This window comes from Amblyomma maculatum, chromosome 2 (genome assembly GCF_055883805.1).
Source record: "Amblyomma maculatum isolate TAMU_Amacu chromosome 2, ASM5588380v1, whole genome shotgun sequence".
Lineage (NCBI taxonomy): Eukaryota > Metazoa > Arthropoda > Arachnida > Ixodida > Ixodidae > Amblyomma > Amblyomma maculatum.
This window is the reverse complement of record NC_139345.1, coordinates 215,032,369-215,054,381: the sequence shown is the minus strand read 5'-3', so window position 1 is coordinate 215,054,381 and position 22,013 is coordinate 215,032,369. Positions and strand designations below refer to the sequence as shown.

Here is a 22,013-nt window from a genome sequence, read left to right as displayed (position 1 = left end):
CAACATTTCTATTCGAACGATCCTTAGAGTCTACAACACAGTTGAAATCTCCCAAAAATATAAGCGCACGACTGCACTCAAGGAAAGGCACCAACTGCTCAAAAAAGGCGCGCCGTTCTTTTTGTGTCGTTGGTGCATACAGGACCACTACTCTCACCGCACAGGTTTCGTACTTGATGTCGCACACGACGAAACGCCCCCTTGCACAAGTTATTACTTGCTCCACTGCTATGCCTACACTTTTCCTCAGGAAAAGACAGCAACCTGCCGACAAATCGACTGCATGGCTTGCGCAAACATTGAAGCGTGACCGAAAACCAAACACCATATTATCTGTTTGCTGCTCATCCTCAACCTTTGTTTCTTGTATGGCTACGACGTCTAAATCTAGTTCGCTCAACAAACGGTTCAACTGCACTTGCTTCCGTCTCGAGGCCAGCCCTCGGACGGTTAGAGTGCGCACTTTTAGCGGTTTTTTCCAATAAGCCATACTCTAAACCCAGCTAACAAACAATGACTAAAGGCTCACTTCTTCAGTCTCTCGTCGCGAGTGAGCGACGAGGAACGCAACGCGGTTTGCGATAAGGCTAACTTGCCTTTCTTAGCGCCTTCCACCCTCCACTGCTTTTCTAATCGACGCAGTTCCCGTTCTGTAGCTGGTACCTTTTCGTAGTCTCGTGGTCTCTTCATAGAGGCGGTTGTCATACCCATCAGAGACTCAGCAACGCTTCCTTCCGAAGTGCCTTTCGCTGTTGGCTGATCTGACGACATAGCAGCCTCCTCCCCCTTTCCAGTCGTTTTTGCAGCGGGTTCGCTAACTTGCGTCTTCCCTCCGCCGTTGGTGTGCTCCGGCAGTTGGACATCAGGTCCCTCTCCGGATACTGTAGGGGGCAGGGCTCCAGCGTTCTCCAGTTCCTCCTGGTCCGTGATCAACTCGCTCCCGTCGTCTTGAGGGGGCACAATACCCGTGGTCACACGGGCATACGTGCGGACGCACCCCTCCCGGTCGTGCCCGAAGATATGACACGAACTACATCTCGGAGTGCGACAATCACGTCGAATGTGGTCTGTCTTCTTACGTCTTAAGCATATTGGTGGCCGTCCAGGCACCACCACTAACACATGCCCTCCGTAAAACTTGTACATGTGGGGCAAATCATCGATCGAAAGCCCCTTTTTGAGCACTATTTTTACTAGCCTAGTTGTCGATTCGGCCTCTTCAAACCCCGGGCTGTTCCACTGCTCATAAGTGACTTCTTTCACATCTCCAAAGTCTTCGAACGCCTTCTGCACCGCTTCACTCGAAACGTAGAAAGGCACCCAGTGCACCTTGAAAACCAACTCACGCTTGTTCGGGTCGATGACCGCACAATAGCGTCTCTTCACTTCCAGCGCGCCTTCTTTCAGCAGGCGTTCCTTCGCTTCCTCAGTCTTCATCTTCAGCATCCAGATATGAGACATTTGGAAGGGTCCAATGCCAGCCACGTAGGGTAGTATACCGGCCTTTTCCAACGGCTCACGAAAATCCTGTATGCGATAAGGCCGGCCGGCAATATCACAGTGAAGGAAAACCGTTGTCTTCATTGCTTCTCCCGAAGGAAACGTAGGTAGAACCATGCGATAGTCCAGTGGTGGGCGTCGTTCACCGCATCCTCGGCCAGACATGACCGATACCGAGGCACGCTCAGAGCTTGCCATTACACGTCCGTCTCCCACGGAAGCCGGAAGTGGAAGTGGAAGGCCACCGCTTCGGTGGCCTTGTGGTAGAGCATCCCCCGGCCTGGTGCTCGGCTCTTCTGGGGTGAAATGCTTGGGAAAAGGTGCCACGGCCCAAATAGTTGCGCCGATGTGGCAGTGATTCGTTCCGCCATCGGACAACAATAAGTCCGCCTCGCGCAGCAAAAGCCCACTAAGTGGCCTTTTTTTTTTTTTTTTTTAGGACTGCTGCAGCTGAGGTTCTGAGGGAGCACTTCAGGTGAGGCTCAAAGGAAGTACCTTTGCAAGACAAACAGAACCACCTTTGCAGGCTGCGAGGTTCGAAACTGGGTTTGGGCCCACTGCGGAGGAGGGGCGCGCAGCGGGGTTTACGGAGCTTCTTCCAAACGCACACCCCTGGAAAAGCCGAGCGCCAGGCCGGGGGGCGCTTGTACCCATTTTTACCGGTGGGTGTCCGGCGGTGGGTTCCGAATAACCACCTCCCGCAGCCGAGAAGGGTCGCTTAGGGTAACGAACTGGATTCCAAGGGAAGGAAAGCGTAGCAGGGGGAGGCAGAAAGTTAGGTGGGCGGATGAGGTTAAGAAGTTCGCAGCAGTCAAGTGGATGCAGCTAGCACAAAACCGGGTAAAGTGGAGAAATATGGGAGAGGCCTTCGCCCTGCAGTGGTATAGTCAGGCTGATGATGATGATGATGATGAAGAACCCGGGAAACTTGTCTGCTCCTTCGCATGGACCACGCGATACAACAACTGGCGACGAGGATGGAATTGAAGACTCCGTTCTCCAGTTTTGGAAGGCAAGTGTTTCCGAAAGTTACTCGGCAAAGAAGACTGTCCTTTTTGCAGTGTGCGGAGCCGGTGATGGTCGCCATGACGGAGGCCGAGGCAGCAGTGTCGCACTTTGCTGGGCGACTGGGCGAGCTAGAACCCTTTGACGAGTCCGCCAGGGATTGGGCTTCATAGGATGAACGGCTTACGTTGTCTCAATTGTCAACCGATGCTACGAGAAGACATTCAGCGAGTGCTTTCACGGAAGATAGCAAGATTACGCTCCAGAAAGCGCTGTAGCGGGCTCTTGCAATGGAAGCGGCTAAGAGTGTTGCTGCGGCACGCGGCACCGACGCCGCAGTCGGCGATGTGAGCAAGGTGCAAGCTGAGACGCAGAAAACATGCAAAAGCTGTTTCCGCTGTGGTTCGCCAAACCACACAGTGAAGCATGCCCTCACTTAGACGCAACCTGTTTTAGTTGCAACAAAAAAAGAGCATATCCAGAGAGTCTGCCGAAGCAGTGATAAGAAGAAAAAGCAGGTGAAAAAAATGGGAAAATGATGGCGGTTGTGTCGCGGAAAGCTTCGACCCTCGGTCTAAACGCCGTGTCGGCAGCTCAGCACGACCCTTGTCACCGTACAGATTACCATCGACGGCGTCTTGGAGAACACGGAGTTAGACACGGGAGCGGTGGTTTCCGTCATGTCAAAAACGCAGTTCCGTCAGCTCTTTCCTTCGGCAGTACTGAAGCCTACTAAAGTTAAACTTCGTACCTACACGGGAGCCCCGGAGGGCCTCTTCGGTCAACGTGCAGAACGGCGACCATTCTGCAATTCTTGTACTCTACGTCGTAGACCACAAGGGACCACCTCTAGTAGGCCGGGAGTGGCTCCACGCCGTCCGGCGGAGTGGACGAAAATTTGGAACCTGAACAACACTACAAGGTCAGAAACTCCTACTCATATCAGCGTAAAAAAGAGGCTGGAAGCTTTGCTGCTGAAGTACCAACCCCTTTTCAAAGGCGAGTTAGGCACGATAACGGGAGAGTGCGCCGAACTTTTTCTCAAACCTGATATGAAGCCGAGATTCCTAAAAGCCAGGAGTGCTCTGTTCACGTTGCAAAAAGCTATCGAAAAACGCACTTCGTAAATCTAGCGTAGCGGACACATTACATCTAAGGCTTCACAAGTTTTTGCTTGCCTATCGCAACTCGCCCCATGCGACACGTGAGTCACCAGCAAACTTGTTACTAGGACGACGGCTGCGCAATCGACTCGATGTTGTCAAGCCAACGCTGGGAGGAAGGGTTGCATATAATCAGTTCAAGTAATTAGAGGCTCGCCCCCGTCGTGATCGTGACATACGCAATACTTATTATCTATTTATTTATCTATTTATTGCACACATTTTCAAGGCCGGTAGGCACAAGAAAAAGGATGGCGGAGTTACGTTATTTGCAGAACGAAAAAAATAATGAAGAAACTATAAGGTTTAAACAGCGAGCTTGAAATTGGGGCTATCACAAATGGATTTTGAGGAGGCGGGAAGGCGGTTCTATTCACAGATGGTTCCATTCACTGGCGGTTCCTGGTAATAAGGAAGAATGGTATAACTTAGTGTGGCAAGATTGCCCTTCAACTCTGTTGATAATCGATGCGAGATGAGATGTAACTGGGTATGGTGAAATGATTTTCTTTCAGGAAAAGATTGCTTTAGTATATTCTATGAAAAAGACAAAGGCGAGGGTGCTTGCGACGTAATGAAGGTCGCCAGACCTGTTGTTTTTTTCATGGTCATTATGCTAGAATGACATGAAATTTAAAGAGAATAAAGCACGCTCCATGGTTCTGGAGATTAGAATGAGCAGGGCCTCATATGGCACAGGCATATTCTAATTTTGGACGCACGAGCGTTTTGAACATGGAGATGGGAGCGGATGCAAAGTTACGTCTGAGACAACCTAATGTTCGGTTAGCATTGTTAGTGACATTCAGCATGCATGTTCCATGAACGATTCCTATTATTATGCAGGCCAAGATACTTCTGAGTTAACAACGGACAGGACCGTACCATTAATAGAATAGTAGGCGTATCCGAAGAGATAGAGCGGAAGGAAACATGAATACATTTGCATTTATTTGTTTTAAGCTGCATTTGCCATTTGTTACACCAATTTGATACACTAACTAGATTATCTTGAAGCTTACTGGAAGCATTAAGGTTAGTTATCTTGTGGTAGAAACACAGTCGTCCGCAAACAGCCTAATGTTTGAGTCAGAGAAACAGTGGGGAAGGTCATTAATGTAGATGAGAAAAAGCAGGGGCCCCAGTACCCATCCTTGTGGTACACCGGAAGTTACTGAAAAAGGCGTAGACATTAACCATTAGCGGTTACATACTGGATCCTGTTAAAGATAAAATCCTTGATCCATGCAAATACGTTCGGATGAATATTAAGAAAGGAAAGTTTGGAAATTAGTAAATCGTGAGAAACAGGATGAAAACCTCGCGAGAAAGTCCAGAATTACACAGTCCTTAATAAACAAGTCTTTAGTAAAAGAGAAGAGTTGGGTTTCGCAGGAAAAGAGTTTTCTAAAGCGAGGTGTCACATGTAAGAGGCCAAATATAGAGGCTTTTTGCGCAAGCAAAGAAGACGACGACGGCGAAAAGGATTACGTGGACAAACGAAGGATTAAGAAGATGAAGAAGTAATCGGTGAAATGGCAAGCGCTGATTGGTGAACAGAAGACAATGAAGACGACGATAAGGCTGATGTGTATCAACGTGGAAGATATAAAAAGGCGCGATATGGAGAGGCAAGGGGTGCAAGCCAGAGAAGCGGAGGCTACAGGAGGTGAGGGGCGCCTTGGCTGGGAGTGAGAAACGCCGGCTGCTGCACCGGTGTCCACATGTTTTACGGCACCGCACCGTAGACTCCCTGCTGTTCTCAAACCGGTTCCGGGGATTGAGCGACTACTCAGCCACCTGCTACGCCCAGAGGGCGCCTACAAAGCTCGTACCACCGTTCACCTGCATCGCCTAGGAGTTTCACTTCAACGCCGCCACGAATGCCAACGTTGCTTTAACCCACGCTTCAACGGGAGGTCGTCCGTTGCGGCCAACAAGACCAGCTCATCGCAAGGCGAACGCAACCTCGACGCCTTCACCATTGCCTGGACCCACGAAACGCGTCGCCTGCTTCGAACTGTAAGCTCGAACGCTGTCTCTTAGTGTGAAAGTAAAACGCTGTTTCTTAGTGTGAACCATCGTGTTTATCATTAGTCTTTGTAGGTTGTGTAGTTTTGTAAATTTTTTGTTTGAGTTTTAGCGTCTGTGTACATGTGTATTAAATGTGCGTCCGTGTGGGTACGGCTAGCGTCTAGTTCATGCTTTCGACCTGACCGTTCGCCGGAGATCCGTGACAAAGAAACAAGTGGCGAGCCTGCCAAGATTCGGATTCCAAGTTCGAATTTAATTTTTAATTAAATGTATTTTGATGAAGGTATTTAATGAGGTGTGAATAAATTATGTGCTCTAATATTTTACTTCGAATGCTTGTTAATGATATTGGTCGATAATTATTGGAAGAATGAATGTCACCTGATTTATGGACCGGAACTACCTTTCCCACCTTCCAGTCTTGGGGCATGGTAGAAAGTTTGGTCAAAAATCTTTGATAAAATATTACTTGAAAAACCTTCAGTACGCTTTAGCATTTTTGAGTTAATGAAGTCAGCACCACAGTGGGAAGAAATGTTTTGTATTCTGATAAGTTTGCCGGTGCCAACTCAGTCAAGTAAGATAGGATCCATAGGCGGAAAGCTTGTGGACGGTAAGAAATGATCGCTGAAAAAATGATGAGAAGGTATCCTTCACGTTTTCGCAGCACTCTTGAGTGGAAACTGGCACATCTGGTTGAATTAATTGCAAAACATTCTTTCGGTAGCTACAACAATACACCAAAGCTTCCGTGGGTTAGAAATCAGAACGGATGGCAGAGTTTTATTCAGAAATGGGTTTTTGGCTACTGCCGAACACTGGCAATTGAGTGATAAAGAAATCAGGACGATTTGCAACTTTAGCGCGCGAAACACCCGTTTTGTTGCAGTGGCGCTTTAACGAATTATTAAACGATGGTACTCTTCTTTTAGGTGCGTCAATTAGCGACAGTTCTTTTTTTTTTATACAGAGACCAGTTTTATTCAATTGTTCTTTGTTTGAAGTTCACGAAATAGGTTGTAATGAAAAAAAAAAGAGTGAAGTGGATCAATACATGGTCGCTTATATCTTGCAGGAACGTTAGAAGTGAAACCAAGTTGGGGGCACTGGTAAGAATGAGATCCAGGATATTGGCAGAAGTCAGTGTAGTGCGCGTGGGGTAGTGCACAAGTTCAATAATGTTAAAATCGTGGGACAGGTTTAGAAATTCTAAAAATTGAGGACAACACTGTTTCAAAACTACATCATCCCTGAACCGCGCAACATAGGGAAAATTCAAGTCCACCACTATAAACAAGGGTGATGTAGTATCTAACAATGAGGTTATTAATTATATTATGAAGTTCATCCAAACGAAATATGGGCGGCGGGTGGCCTATAACAGGCACGAAAATAAACACTAGTTCTAATGATAATGTCATCCGAATGATGTGTGACACCAGAGCATCTTTGACAGCGATAAGAACTCTCACTCCTATAAAAAATATCGCTTTGATTGATTGATTAATTAATTGATCGAATGTTGCGGCCGTATCGGTATAAACTAGAAGTGTTTTCACAGTCCAGTATTTCAGTGCTGCTTATTTTTGCGGATAGCCACGTTTTCGTAAAGACAACAATATCAGCAGAACAGGAATCAATTGCAGATGATAAAGCTACGCGTTTATTGAGTACACTTCTTGCATTAGTGAATAGTATATGGATAAGGTTTTGACTTTTTGGCGTACGGCAGATAGCTATGAAGAATTATTCTCCTCGGCGGTAGCAGACTCAGTTACGGCCGCTGGCACATGTGAAGAAGCATACATTTCGCAGATGCTATCGGTGGCTGCGCATAAAACTTATATTTTTTTAAAATAATTATCAGTTTGTTGTAACAAAGTGAAAAATTTTATTTGCTAACGTCTAGAAGTTTCTTATGCAACTGCCTTTAATTTTTGCAGGAATCCTCACCTACAGATACCAGAGCCTTTTAGCTTTGCCCTACTAGAAAGAATACTTTCTTTAATCTTAAATGCCGAGAGCATAACAATTATGGGGTGGGTCGTATTCGCAGAATAAACACTCCAATCGGTGCGCTCTAGATATAGGCATGTCTAGGAAAGAAATATCGAGATACAGTGACAGTATGTTCCGCACTCGAGTTTCAGACTCAGCCCATGTCTCTGTGAGACTATCAGTGATTCAGTAAAAGAGCCGGTTATCCCTGCTTGATCGATCCTTAAGATCGTCAAGGTGAGGGACAAGGACACTTCTCATTTTTGACTGCTTCCTTGAATGCTGACTCGGCGAGTTCTCAAAATTATCAACGAAGGATTGTACTTTATTTAGCCTGGTTGTTCAATCAGATACGGTTCGAGCGAGCGCATCTTGTGGTTTTGTTAACTGAGGAACGACTACAAGGTTTCTCATATGACATTAAAGATTGGTATGTATATAACCTCCTTGCTAAAGAAAATATATTCCAATATACAGAATAGCCACAAACAAAAGTTCTGGGAGCACTGTAGAATCTGCACGGGAGAAATGCGAACCGTGGAGCATTGCTGCACAGGGCACGTCCCGCGCACCTTGCCGAACACAACCAGCATTCCGTTGGACGCATCAAATTTCACCGACATTCTACAATTGGTTTAGAGTAAAGAAACGGCGAAGTATCTGTCACTCGCGGAATCCCGCTGACGCATCTCACGGACAAATCTCGCCGACGCAAGATTTTGACACTCATCACAGACTTCTGATCACTATCACGCATTTATTGGATTCATTAGGTCAGAAAAACATCCACTTCCGGTTGGCGTGATGTCACATCCCTTGGACGTCGACATTAGTGGTATCGCGATTTTGGCCTATGCTTAATTTCACTTGTTGCATTTCTGGCTGTAATTTGTACTCTAATTATCCTGTTGACATAATTTTTCTCAGCAGCTTGCTCCCATGATCCTCTATTGATCACAACCATACGTTTGTTCCTAACTCTTCTGATAACAAAACAAAGGCTGCGCACATTTTTGGTACACAGGATCCCGCCGACGTAGGCTAGAAATGCGTTTGCCTTAATAGGTTCATTTACCAGTGCGAGAGGAAACATATCCCAGCGATAGTGGGAAGATAGTGGACATGATCTCACAATCATTATCATTATCATCAGCCGGACTATACCCACTGCAGGGCGAAAGCCTCTCCCATTTTCTTCAAATTAGCCCGGTCCTGTACTAGCTGCATCCGCGTGACCCATATGAACTTCTTAACCTCATCCACTCACCTAACTTTCTGCGGCCCCCTGCTACGCTTTCCTTTCGTTGGAATCTAACTGGTCCCCCTCAGCAACCATCGGTTGGGCTCTCTACTCACTACATTCCCTGCCCATGCCCACGTCTTGATTTCTACTAGAATGTCATTACCTCGAGGTATTTCTCTGACCCACTCTGCACGCTTCCTATCTCCTAATGTTACCCCTACCATTTTTCGTTCCATAGCCCTCTGCGTTGTCCTCAACTTAAGTAGAACTCTCTTGGTTAGCCTCCACATTTCAGCCCCATAGGTGAGTACAGGCAAGATGCAACTGTTGTATACTTTCCTCTTGAGCGATACCGGTAAGCTGCTAGTCATAATCTGCGAGTGCTTCCCAAATGCGCCCCATCCCATCTTAATCGTTATTTCCATTTCGTGGTTCGAATCTGCAGCTACTACCTGTAATAAGTAGACATATTCAGATACCACTCCTAACGCTTCGCTACCTATTGTAATCTGCGGTTTTTCCCGTGGCTGTGCAATATTATCTTAGTCCGCTGCTTGTTTAATTATAGGCCTACCTTTATGCTTTTCCTGTCTAGGTCATCAATCATTCTCTGCAGCTCCTACCCTAAGTTACTTAGCAAGGCAACGTCATCATCGAATCACAGATTGCTGAGGTATTTACACCATCCCTGACCCCTAACTGCTCCCATTCCATGTCTCTCAGTACGTCTTCTAAGCAAGCTGTAAATAGCTCTGGGCAGATTGCGTCTCCTTGCCTAACACCTTCCTTGATTGGAATACGCTATTACTTCTTTGTGCAGAACTACGGTTGCTGTGCAGCCACTATAGATACCTTCCAGTAATTTCACATAAGGCTCGTCTACACCCTGATTTCGCAATGCCTGTATACTACTGACGTTGCTACTGAGTCAAAGGCATTTTCGTAATCAATGATTCATATGTATAAGGGCTGGTGATATTCCAAGCATTTTTGTATCAGCTAGTTGATGGCATGGAAAGGATGGATAATAGAGCACCCTTTCCGAAAACCTGCTTAATCTCCACATGATTGAAGTCTAAGATGGTTCTGATTCTGTTAGCGATTACCTTAGTAAACATGTTATATATACAGAGGACGGCGCCTTTAAATAAGGGGGAGTAATGCCGCATTGCTAATCACTCTTGTGGCGCCGTCATGCGGCCGGACTGGATTACCGACGTTTTAGCTGGCCTTAGCCGCGCTACTGACCCCGGCGCTTTTCGTCTTCCTCTCTCGAGCTCCCGCCAGCCTTGCCGCGTCCCAGTGCCGCGTCACTGTGAATAAACCCACCTTCTAACCTACGTTGGCTATTCTGGCTGTTTGACGGTGACAATATAACTCATAGCAAGCTGATTCGCCTGTAATTTTTCAAGACTTTAGCATCCCCTTTTTTATGAATTAAAATACTATTAGCATTCTTCCATGATTCCGGTACCTTTAATGTTATCAGGCATTGGGTATTTATGCTGGTCAGTTTTTCTAGCGTGATATCCCCATCCCTCAACAAATGTGCACTTACTTGATCCTCCTCAGCTGTTTCTCCTTTTCCATAGTTTCTAAAGCTTTCTTTGCCTCATCCTTCGCTACTGGCGGAACGTCTGATTGATCTTCACTAATCCGAATCTCATTACAGCTCTGGCAAATTCGGCTACTGCCTGTATATTTCAGTATCGATCTCCTCCGCTACCTTGATTATCTTATCCGTATTAGTAGTAACAGTGCCTGCCTTCTCCCTCAGTGCATAAATCAGATTTTTGCCTATGCCCAATTTAAGGCAAGCTGACGTAGAGGGAGAACATCTGCCTCGCGTGCAGGAGGACCGTGGCTCGAATGCCGGTGCTGCGCAATTCTCTACCGGACAAAAAAATCCGCGTGGCGATGGAACTGCATAAACAAGTTTAGTGTGCGACCTGTCGCGAACACCTCCGAAAACGCAATCCCTCACCATAAAAGGATTTTGCCACCCTACTGTAGTAATAGGCTACAACCTCCCATGAATATCCTTACAAATTCCCGGCTTTCAATTCCCAGCGACCACGGAGCATCTGACCACGGCGGCGGTCAGACTTGCAGCGCAGCAAAGGGTGCTAAGAATCTCTGGCTCCGGAGAGGCCGCCATTGGAAACCTGCCCCTGACAATCTTCAACGCTAAATCCCTAGCTAGTGAGGGTAATTTAGCAGTACTATTATAGGGATTAGAGGGTATAAAATGGGATGTGATATGGCTTAGTGACGTTAGGAGGCCAAACGAGAAATATACTACACTGAAGGGAGGACTTTCGGGAAGACGAGATTGCTGACAAGGGTCCTCGTCTTCCCGAAAAATCTCGTCTTCCCGAAAGTCCTCCCTTCAGTGTAGTATATAGCTATTAATATAGAGAAATTCTATAGCATTATTGAGAGGGTGACGGGCATCGTAATTAAGCCTGATGAGCGGTATAAAAAGAAGGTGGTACTGGACTAAGCCCCTACAGATAGTCATGATGATCAGGCAGCCGAAAACTTCTACCAAGACGTAGAATGGGGAAAGTAAATATGCAGTATACTTTACGAATGGGTGACTTCAATGCCAAGGTAGGGAAAAGCAGGCAGGAGACCTGGCAGTGGGTGACTATGGCCTAGGTTCTAGGAACAGCAGGGGGAGTTAGTAAAGTTTGCAGAGCTCGAAAACGCAAGTATCATGGATACCTTCTTCAGCAAATGGAAGTATCAGAAGTGGACATGGAAAAACCCTGACGGGAGACTGAAAATGAAATTGACTTCGTACTGTGTTGCAACCCCAGAATTCTGCAGGATATACAGCTAATCGAAAAAATGCGATGCAGCGACCACGGGAAGGTAAGGTCTCGAATTAGACTAGATCTGAAGAGGGAACTGAACAGATTAGTAAAAAAGAAATCTGTCAACAAATTAGCAGTGAGGGAGAAGGCAGAAGAATCCAGGATCTCGCTACAGAATAGATATTCAGCTTTAACCGAGGATGGCGACATTACCCTAGAAGCAATGAATAATTTCAGAGATATTATTACTCAGTGCGTGGTAGAAGTAGGCGGTAGGATAGTTAGAGAGGATACCGGTAAACTATCTAAGGAGACGAAATACTTGATTAAGAAATGCAAAAATCTGAAAGCTTCGAAACCAACAGACATGAGAGTTGGCAGATATCAAAGGAAATCGCTAAGCGTAAAGGGGCCGACATCACGAAGTATAACATGGGGAAAATTGAGCATACTCTAATGAGCGGGCGCGGCTTTAAAGCGGTGAAGAGAAAATTAGGCATAGGAAAAGTCTGATGTATGCGCTAATGGACTAGGCGAGAAATGTCATCCCGATTATGGACCCGGTAGTTAAATTAGCCGAGGAGTTCTATACTGATCTACACATTAGTCGAAGTATTCAGGACAATAATGAGACAGAAGGCCGGAGAGAAAAGCAGTCAGACGTTCCGCCAGTGACGAAGGACTAGATTAAGAAAGCTTTAGAAACTGTGAAAAATGCGAAAGTAGCTGGGGAGCATCAGGTAACCACAGATTTGTTGAAGGACGGGGGGTATCGTGCTAGAAGAACTGGCCACCCTGTATGCACAATGCCTGATGTCATCGACCAAACTCTGTTGGCACAGGTAGGTAGTTATGTAATGGTTGTCGCTGTATACATTATAGTTACATCACCTGCGTAAATTACATATTTAGGACCGTCGTCTATGCGGTAAACGCCGTTGACCTAGAGATTGAACAATAAGGGGCCAAGTGTGCTTCCCTACAGTACACCTGAATAGATGGATTTCAGCTTGGAAAGGAAATGATTAATTACTACATTTTGTTGGCGGTTCTAAAGGTATGTCTTAATCAAATTAAAGAATATACCATGGAATCCATAATGCTAAAATTTTTCATCAATAGGCGGTGATGAAGGCTGTCGAAAGCCTTAGAAAAGCCAACGATGGCACCAAGTGTAAATCACTTATTTTCAAATGATTGTAAAATAGTTTCTTTTTGAGTTAAAAGGACCATTTCAGTTGATTTTACTTTTACGTAACCAAATTGAGAAGTTGATATGTTGTGTTTCTTAATAAAATCTGTCATTCGTTGATAGATTAATTTTTCTACACCCTTAGAAAAGCTAGGAAGTAATAATATTGGTGGATAGTTCATAACGTGTTCTTATCTCCGCCTTTAAATATGACAGTTACTTTAACTGTTTGTAATCTGCTTGGAAGAGTGCCAGAAAAAATATTAGATTGGTTATATGTTCTAGAGGTGAAGCTGTTATGCTTTATACTTGCTTTATTGGCTTTAATTGCAGCCACAACAGCTTTTATTATTTCTTAGTAGCTGGACAGTCTCAATAATTTCTTGAGCAGTAGTGGGCCGGATGAATGTACTTCCTGAAACCTTAAGGCCCATAGTACTTAACGTTGGGGCTATAGAATCGCATGAAGACTTTTAAGCAGCAGTAATAAAAAAGTCGTTAAATTTATTTGCCAAAACTGAACCGGATAGTGTTAAACTGCCCACCTCAGTTCCTTCAATTGTGTTTCTGTTTTTTGTGTTTAGTAAATTTTTTAAACCCTTCCAGACTACATCTGATTTCATTACTTCGTTATTGAACAAATTAATACTATTGTGCCTTCTTGCTTTTTGAAAAATGGCATTGGTCTTATTGTTACATTCCTTAATCTTTTTCAGGTCTTCGCTTTTAGTTTGACTAAAGCGCTTGTACAATTGATTTTTAGTCCGTTTTCCGTCCAGCTGTTTCGTTGTCATCTGTTGCTTCCTGGCGCTACGAGGCTGTGTTTTAGGTACTGGTGGAAACCACTCATTATATATGTCAATAAATACATAAATTTTTCATATGCTTCCTCTGCTTCACTTGTTTACTTAATGACGTTTCAGATAGCTGTATTTAATTATGTAAAGGTTCAAGTGTTTGCTGGGAGATGTTTAGAACCCCGACTGCTACACGACTTTGTTTAGGTTTCGACAGATAAGGCAATGAGGAGCAGATCATTACCAAATAAATGGGTAGGTTGTCACTGATTGCTGCCGCAATGACGCCTGATGCCACTGGGCCATCTGCAATAGTAGTGATGAATATGTCGAGCTGTGGCGCTGTACGCATTAACAAAGCGTATATCTATGTATGATATTTGAAAAACCATTAGCTTCTATAGTCTGGCACAGTTCAAATGATGCAGGTGTGTATCTAAACGATTTATTTTTAAATCACCTCCAGGTACTAAGGTGTATTTGGACTAAATACTAAGGTGTACTTGAAGTACTGCAAGTACTAAGGTGTATTCCTAGACGAATTCGAATAGCGCGGAAGGTATTATAGTCCGTGAAGAAAATTGTGCGTTTACGACTACAGATACAGCTAGGGACAGTGTTTTGAACAATATAATGGTTTCTAAGCAGTTTTTCACCTGCAAAATGCCAAACGACATCTCGAAGTCCGCGGTCCAGCACGAGGTCTGAAAGGCTGGATTGCTGGTACGTGGAACCTTCCCGAGTAGTGCAATAAGGAAGAATGTAACCAAGAATTAGAACTGTATTTACTGTGCTTTATTTATTGTGCTAATCACCCAGGCCGGCAGATGCTGCGGCAACTGCAAATAACGTGCGGGGCAATAAAGTGACCACTTATAAATAAGTCGGAGTCTAGACACAATTTTGAAATAAACTGCATGAGCGGCTTGAAAGGCGTATACTCGATATGGGAATTATAGATTAAATACTATGTATAGACAAAAGGAAAGATAGTGGTCCTCGTGTAAACTCAGCGAGGTAACGGTCAAGAGGGTAAAGCACGTCGATGGCCTCAAATCAAAGATCCCGCCGAGTATAAGGGCTCACTAGAAGGGCGCAATCGGGGCCATGAGCGCCTAATCATTATGCGAAAGCATTACTTCGCTAACAGATTTCTGTCCGCAGGCCACGTCCGCAGAGTGCGTCCGCAAAATCGTGTCCGCACCAGTTGTGAGTAATTGAGAAGTGGTAAAGGTTGATAAGTGGTGTCAGTCAATAGAGTGTTGCGTAGTGTAGTTGCCGAAGAAAACTTAGGTTAATAAGTTAATCAGGTAAATATTTGCAGGCAAAAAAAGTAAAAATTGTCCGCAGCAGTTGTAAGTAATTGAGAAGTGGTAGAGGTTAATGAGTGTTGTAAATCAATAGAGGGCGATGTAGCGTTATGTCCGAAAAATATTTAGGCCAGAACGGTAATTTTTTTTTATCAGAATCAGAATTTATTGATTCAATGCAACGAATGAATACAAATATTGCTAAGTACAGGAGGAGGTCCCAAAGCCAATGGCTACACAGGGGACCTCCTGTTACAGGTATACAAAACAAAAATAATTAAGTGCAAACAACAGCGGATGAAAACTGTAACTGTTATATAATATACATGTGGAACACACAGAAATACACGACAGTGTAATATAAACAGAACATAAATTGGGAACATGTTATATAAATGCAAAACAGAGGAAAACAATTGTATGTGGGATAAATATTTTTATCAATGAAAATTTTTTTTTAGCCCGATAGCAGCGAAGTACGAAAACTACGCTTGAAGGCATGAATATTAGAAGATTGCTTAATTCTGAATGGTAATGAATTCCACAGAAATGAGCCAGAGAAATTAACTGTGGATTTGCCGTAATTAGTTCTGGGTTTTGGCAGTAAAATATTATTTTGGCATGAAAACCGAGTGAAGCTATGTCTCGAGAACTCAGTTCAGTTCAGGCGTTCAGTCGTGTCCGACTCTTCGTGACCCTATGGACCATGTCACGCCAGGCTTTCCGGTCTCTCACTATCTTCTTAACATCACATAGCTTCATCTGCAATGCCTCGAGAATGCCCAAATAGTTGCGCCGATGTGGCAGTGATTCGTTCCGCCATCGGACAACAATAAGTCCGCCTTGCGCGGCAACAGCCCATTATGTGGCCCTTTTTTTATTCGGCACGGCCTTTGCAGGCCATGGTTGTTCGAAACAAAGCCCCCGAAGGGGCACAGCAGGGTTAGCAGAGCTTCTTCCAAACGCACACCCCTAAAGGAGCCGGGCGCCGGGCCGGGGGACGCTTGTACCCAATTTTACCGGTGGGTGTCCGGCGGCGGGTTTCGAACTGACCACCTGGGTACTATTAATTATTGAGACGGGAAGTGATCCATTCATGAACTTAAATACGAGGATGCCAATAGAATAATGAAACATGGATGAGACTTCAAGGATGTTATGAGCTTGCAGCAAGGGCGCAGCACTGCACAAATGGCTGTTAGAAGTAATGATGCGTATTGCTTGATTTTGCATGTGTTGTAGCGGAGCTGTGTGTGTTCTGTATGTGTTTCCCCAAGACGAAATACAATAGTTCATATGGCTATGGATGAAAGCATAGTAGAGAGAAATGCGCGTGTGTAAACTGAAGTAATTTCGCACCTTGATGAGCACCCTTATGCCGTATGCTATTTTTTTTTTAAATGGATGATATATGTCTGTTAAATTTTAAGTGACAATCAAGATCTATGCCAAGGAACATCGCATGATCAGTGGCAAAGAATATATGAGAGTTCAGGGAAATATGTAAAGATGCAGGAATAGCCCTGAGAGGAGACGAGAAGATGACAAAGCTAGATTTGGATGCATTAATTGTAAGCATGTTATTTCGACACCAGGTTGCTATGTTTGCTGCATCGGTATTCAATTTGCGTGTTAAAGAATCTATGCACGAGTCAGATGCTAGTACGGTAGTATCATCAGAGTATAATATACATTCAGAAGATTTAAGGCACGAGAGAAGATCATTAATAAATAAAACAAAAAGAAGTGGTCCAAGGATGGAACCCTGAGGAACGCCAACATTAGTAGTCTTAGGTGTAGAGTAAGTATCAGATATGCAAACTGCTTGGATTCGGTTTAGTGGGTAGCTGCGGATAAATGTAAGTGCAGGACTAGATACTCCAAGGGCATTTAATTTGTCTAAAAGTATGTTGTGATTATTGGAGTCAAATGCCTTCGAAAGATCAATGAATAATGCGCCAGCTAATTTACCATGATCAATAATATCTTTAATCATATCTGTTAAAGAAATTAAGGCTAATTCAGTTGAAAAACCAGACCTGAAGCCGGACTGATTAGAAGATATGATGTAAAATTTTATGAGGTATTTTGTCAGACGGACGACAAACAGCTTTTCAATTACTTTGCTAAAAAAAGGAAAGAATAGCAATAGGACGATAGTTACTTGTTAGGCGCCTGTCACCTTTTTTGAAGACGGGTATTAGTTTGGCTTTTTTTAGTGCGCTAGGGAAGATACCGGTCTTGAAGATTAAGTTGACGATGTAAGAGAACACATTGCAAATCAGAGAAGATATTAGCTTGATATGGAAAGAATGGAAGTTGTCAAGGCCTGGGCTTGCATCTTTCTGATTCATAATGACAGTGCGCACCTCATCAGGAGAAACCGGGAAAAGGAAGAAACTATGAGGTAGACGGGGGTACATGTGAATGGGGTGAGTAACGTGAGGTTGATCGATGACAAATGAATCAATGAAAGCATTAGCAATGTCACTAGTATCACGACAAACATGTGTGTCTGTTTGGATTTTCTTTATAGGAGCCGTAGTAGGAGTTCTATTTAATAATGAATTGATCACTTTCCATTGTCTTTTAGAATCACTACCAGCTTGGTTTATTTCAGATTCATATTCTTTCTTCGCAGTTTTGAGTAGCCTGCCAAGTACATTGCTATAAGTTTTATATCGTGTCCGTAAATTAATATTAAATGGCTGCTTCTTAGTCTTTTTATACAGATTATCTTTTTTCTGTAGACATTTCAAGAGACCGGTAGTTAACCATGGGTTGTAAGGGTTGTGATACCTTTTTCTGCAATATGCCACTGTTGTAGATGATGTATCAAGAGCTTTAGCAAGTACAGCAGTGAATGCTTCGTAAGCAATTTCAGGGTAATCAATCAAAGTAATTGGTAGCCAATCTATGTTAGCAATTGTTTCATAAAACAGTGAGGAATTCAAGCGTTTCTTAGTAACCTGCACATGATTATCAACGGGGATAGATTTTATTCGTACAAAAATAGGTTGGTGATCTGTTAATTCAACTTCGACTACGCCAGCATCGGGGGAAGTAATTAAGTTAGAAAGCGCATGATCAATAAGTGAACTGTTTCCGTTATTAGGGCATCTTGTAGGTACTTTTAATAGGCATTCGAAGCCATGGTCATTAATACAGTTGTTGTATTCCTGATATGAAGGCGTTGAAGCATCTAGAAGGTTGATGTTAATGTCACCCATGATAATGACATTTTTTTGTTCCAGTGAAAGCTTATTTAAAATTTCTTCAAAAGCCAAGCAGAATTCACTAACGGATGATGAAGGAGATCGATATAAGCAAACGATGATAATGTTTCTTGAATCTTGTGACACAAACGACCTATCAAGCTCAATCCATACAGACTCACAATTAGTCGTGTTGATTGACAAGTCCGAGCGTCTGATGTAATGGAACTTAGATGATATAAAAATAGCAGCGCCACCATGGTTACTATCCCCTCGATGACAGTATTCGGCTGAGTAAGACGGAAAAGGGTGTAAGTATTGGTCGTGGGAGCTTAGCCATGTTTCACTGATACAGATAAGCGAAAAATTGTGATGAATCGATGATAGGAAATAGAAATGTCATCGGAATGTTTGCGAAGGCTACGCGCATTGAAATGAATAAATGAACGGCACAGGACAGAACGAAAGGCTTCAAGCTGAGAAGGTGAAAAGTAGGTCGTCGTTGCAAAAAAAAAAACAACAAAAAACAAAGAAATACGATTACTTACTATGAATGGGCAAGCTTATGAAAAGATGGAAAGATCAGATTCGCTACAGATACGGAACACGTCACTGTCGTCGGTTTGGCGCGCTTTGATGCGGCAATTGTCGGTCCACAGAAAATTCCACTTCTTTTCTTTCTTAAGCTTTAGGGCTTTTGCAAACAGTTTTTTGTTATCTGGCGAAAGGTGATCATTAACAAAGACTGGGTTCTTTACTTCTCCTTGAAAGCCAAGACTGCTAGTGTTCAGTCTGGCCTTTCGTGCCTTTCTCACAAACTCGCTTTTGTGTGACCGAGAGTAGAAATGGGCTACGATGTTTTGTTCGTTCGTTTTTGTTGGTACACGATGAACGATCTCTAGATCAGTGGCCAACACAGGACATTCAATTTTTTCGCCAATTGCCGACACGATGGCCGTGCAATCCTCGCTTTGTGTGTAAGGCACTCCCTTGATCTCAATGTTGTTGAGTCGGGAGTATTGCTCGAGATCAATTACTCTTTTTCGAAGAGCATCGTTCTCAGCTTTAAGCGCTTTATTAGAGGCGGCGAGATCAATCTGCCGGTCACGCACGTCTTCAACCAGTTTGTTGAATATCTGGAGGCTCGCCGTCATTCCCTCAACCTTTGTGTTAAGGCCACCGAAGTAGAGTCCCTCATCAGTCAATTTTTCCTTGATGTTCGTTATAAGCTCGTCAACAAGTTCATGCAACTTTTCATTGAACCTAGCTTCGAGGCTTTCGATTTGCTTAGCAAGCTCAGCGTTCGTCGGCATTGTGATTAAAGCAGTCAGATTACAGATCACTGGACAAAATATTCAAAAAATGCCTAAGCAGAGGAGCAGCAGCAGCAGCTGTGGTGAAATACCTAAATACACTAATATGACAAGAGGATGCCAACAGCACCAACCTGAGGAATGGATGAAGAATTAACAGTGTTCTTGCTTGACCACAGCCGCTGCTGCTATGAATCCGGAGCCATGTCGGCGGCGACTTTTATAAGGAACGCCGGCAGTCCGCGCAGACGCAGGAGGTCCCGTCCAAGCAGCCTTGACTGGCAGGAAGATATGAAGATGGCACGTAGGCGGACGGCACGTGCGGTAATATTCTGGACCACTGAAGAGGACAGCAGCCCAGCAGAAACCTGAGGAATGGATGAAGAATTAACAGTGTTCTTGCTTGACCACAGCCGCTGCTGCTATATGAGATTATTAGAGGCAAAATCGTGTCCGCAGCAGTTGTGAGTAATTCAGAAGTGGTACAGGTTAATGAGTGATGTCAATGGATATAGGGTGACGTAATGTTGTGTCCTAAAACAAATTAGGCCAATAAGGTAATTAGGTAATTATATCGAGGCAAAAAATGTAAAATTAAAGTCGAAAATGATCTCATTAGCCAATGGCTTGGCGCCACATTTGAATGTATCAAATACTAAAATAGTCAATTAAATCAGTCAGTTAGGTAACGCCAAAGATGTGACGTCACGCAACCTGATGTCGAGCCAAAAAAGGGCATAGGAAAGGATTTGCGCGCAATTTGAAAGTACCAAAGACTACAATGGGTAAACAAGAAGTGAATTAAGCAACTAGAAGCAACCAGATTGAACCAAGAGCAGCATCCGCGCTTTCGCACATTACTCCAATGCAGTTTCTGCAGTGCTCTTAAATATTTTTTTCAAGCGCCGTAGCAACCGTGACAAAGTTCTGGCGTATACTTTGGCCCTGTCTATAGTTCTGCATCATACCCCTTCTCCTTTGACATGGCGCATCCACTTTCTCTTTTTCATTTTTTGTGAAGCGTGACACTTTCTCTTCGTGTTTATGTCCACCATGGCGCATTTCGTACAAAGAATGAAGGTACGTACAAAAAAAAAGGTTTAATATTGGCTGTCTATTTAAATAAGCCCTTTCTTACCATTTTGAGAGCGTCAATTAGCACTGAATATTGAGTAGGTGAAATGTCCATGGGAGGCCCCCAAGGTAGAACAAATTTCAAATCAGGGAGGGAAAGCTATATAAGCACAGCCATACGGCGACAAACGAAAGCTCCAAAGAAACTGTACTTCAAGAAAAATTCTTCCTTCACTTTAGAGTAAGAGAAATGCTTTCCAAGTTCGGAGTTTCTATCGTAGACGAATATGCTTCCTTTTTCTCCGTATTGCTGTGCTCGGATGGATACTAATGAGTATTGAAGTGAAAGCACTAATTCTGGAGGCTGGTACCTCAAGGAAACTCATCTGCTGCTTCTGGGGCAACTGTAATTGGTCAACAGCTACATAGCAACAGGGGCATAACAATAGCTGCATAGCAACGCTTTTGTATACGTAGACACTGCAAAACATCATCATACCGAAGCATCGCTGAGGCAACGAAAATTGTTGTACTACAGTCGCGCAGCCGGTCATTAAAGGAAGAGGTTTAACTCGACAACTGTGCGTCCGAATCCTGTTGAGTACACAATGCTAGCCGGCACAAGAGCGAAGTGTTATCAACACCCCTTTCGTACAATATTGAATTTTATCCAAAATTTTCTCAACTTTTCACTCCCTCATTATGAAGTTGAGGGAAATCTACCAATCAGTCTCGCATATCCGAGCCCTCTCTTGGCCCGTGAATGTAACGCGGCTAAGACTCGGACTCATCCTGCCAAGGCAGCGCACGGGGGCCGGGTTGCTAGCTTTTTACAAAATCGGTTGCTAGCTTTTTACAATCCAAGCTCAAAGTTCTAGACGCTGATGACCCGTTTCTGGTCAAGAATTCAAAAGATGCCATAAAGTTCTTGCAAGAAAATAGCAGCAGGGCCTTCCTAGGCTTCTGTGTTGATGTGAATGGTTTGTGTTATTCAATTCCGCATGATGATTTGTTCCGTTGTGTAAGCGATTGCATCGATAAGCACGGTGTCGTCGCCTCTCAAAACGCCTGCGGTATCTCTGCACGCGGGTTTTGGAATTGTTATCAATGTATCTCAGGTCTACTTATGCTCAGTGGAACGAATTCCATTTCATCCAGAAGCAGGGCATATGCATAGGCTCTTGCATCGCCCCTATCCTGAGTGACCTCTTCTTGGCAATACATGACCGAACAATTAGCACAGAGATCTAAAGGTTAGCTTTATAAAAATCTTCAGATACATCGATGACTAATTCTTATTGACTGCCCAGGTAATAATTTCCCTGCCCAAGTTCAGAAGGTGTTGCATAT

The 22,013-nt window shown here is 44.0% G+C and overlaps 1 protein-coding gene across 1 annotated transcript; it reads right to left on the bottom strand.

Moving 5' to 3' along the window:
• Positions 1-525: 525 nt before the first annotated feature.
• LOC146201265 (uncharacterized) lies at positions 526-1,698 on the bottom strand. The gene has a single exon (XM_084592512.1). It carries the CDS (start codon positions 1,696-1,698, stop codon positions 526-528), a length of 1,173 nt encoding a protein of 390 aa, XP_084448638.1.
• Between the last annotated feature and the right edge of the window lie 20,315 nt (positions 1,699-22,013).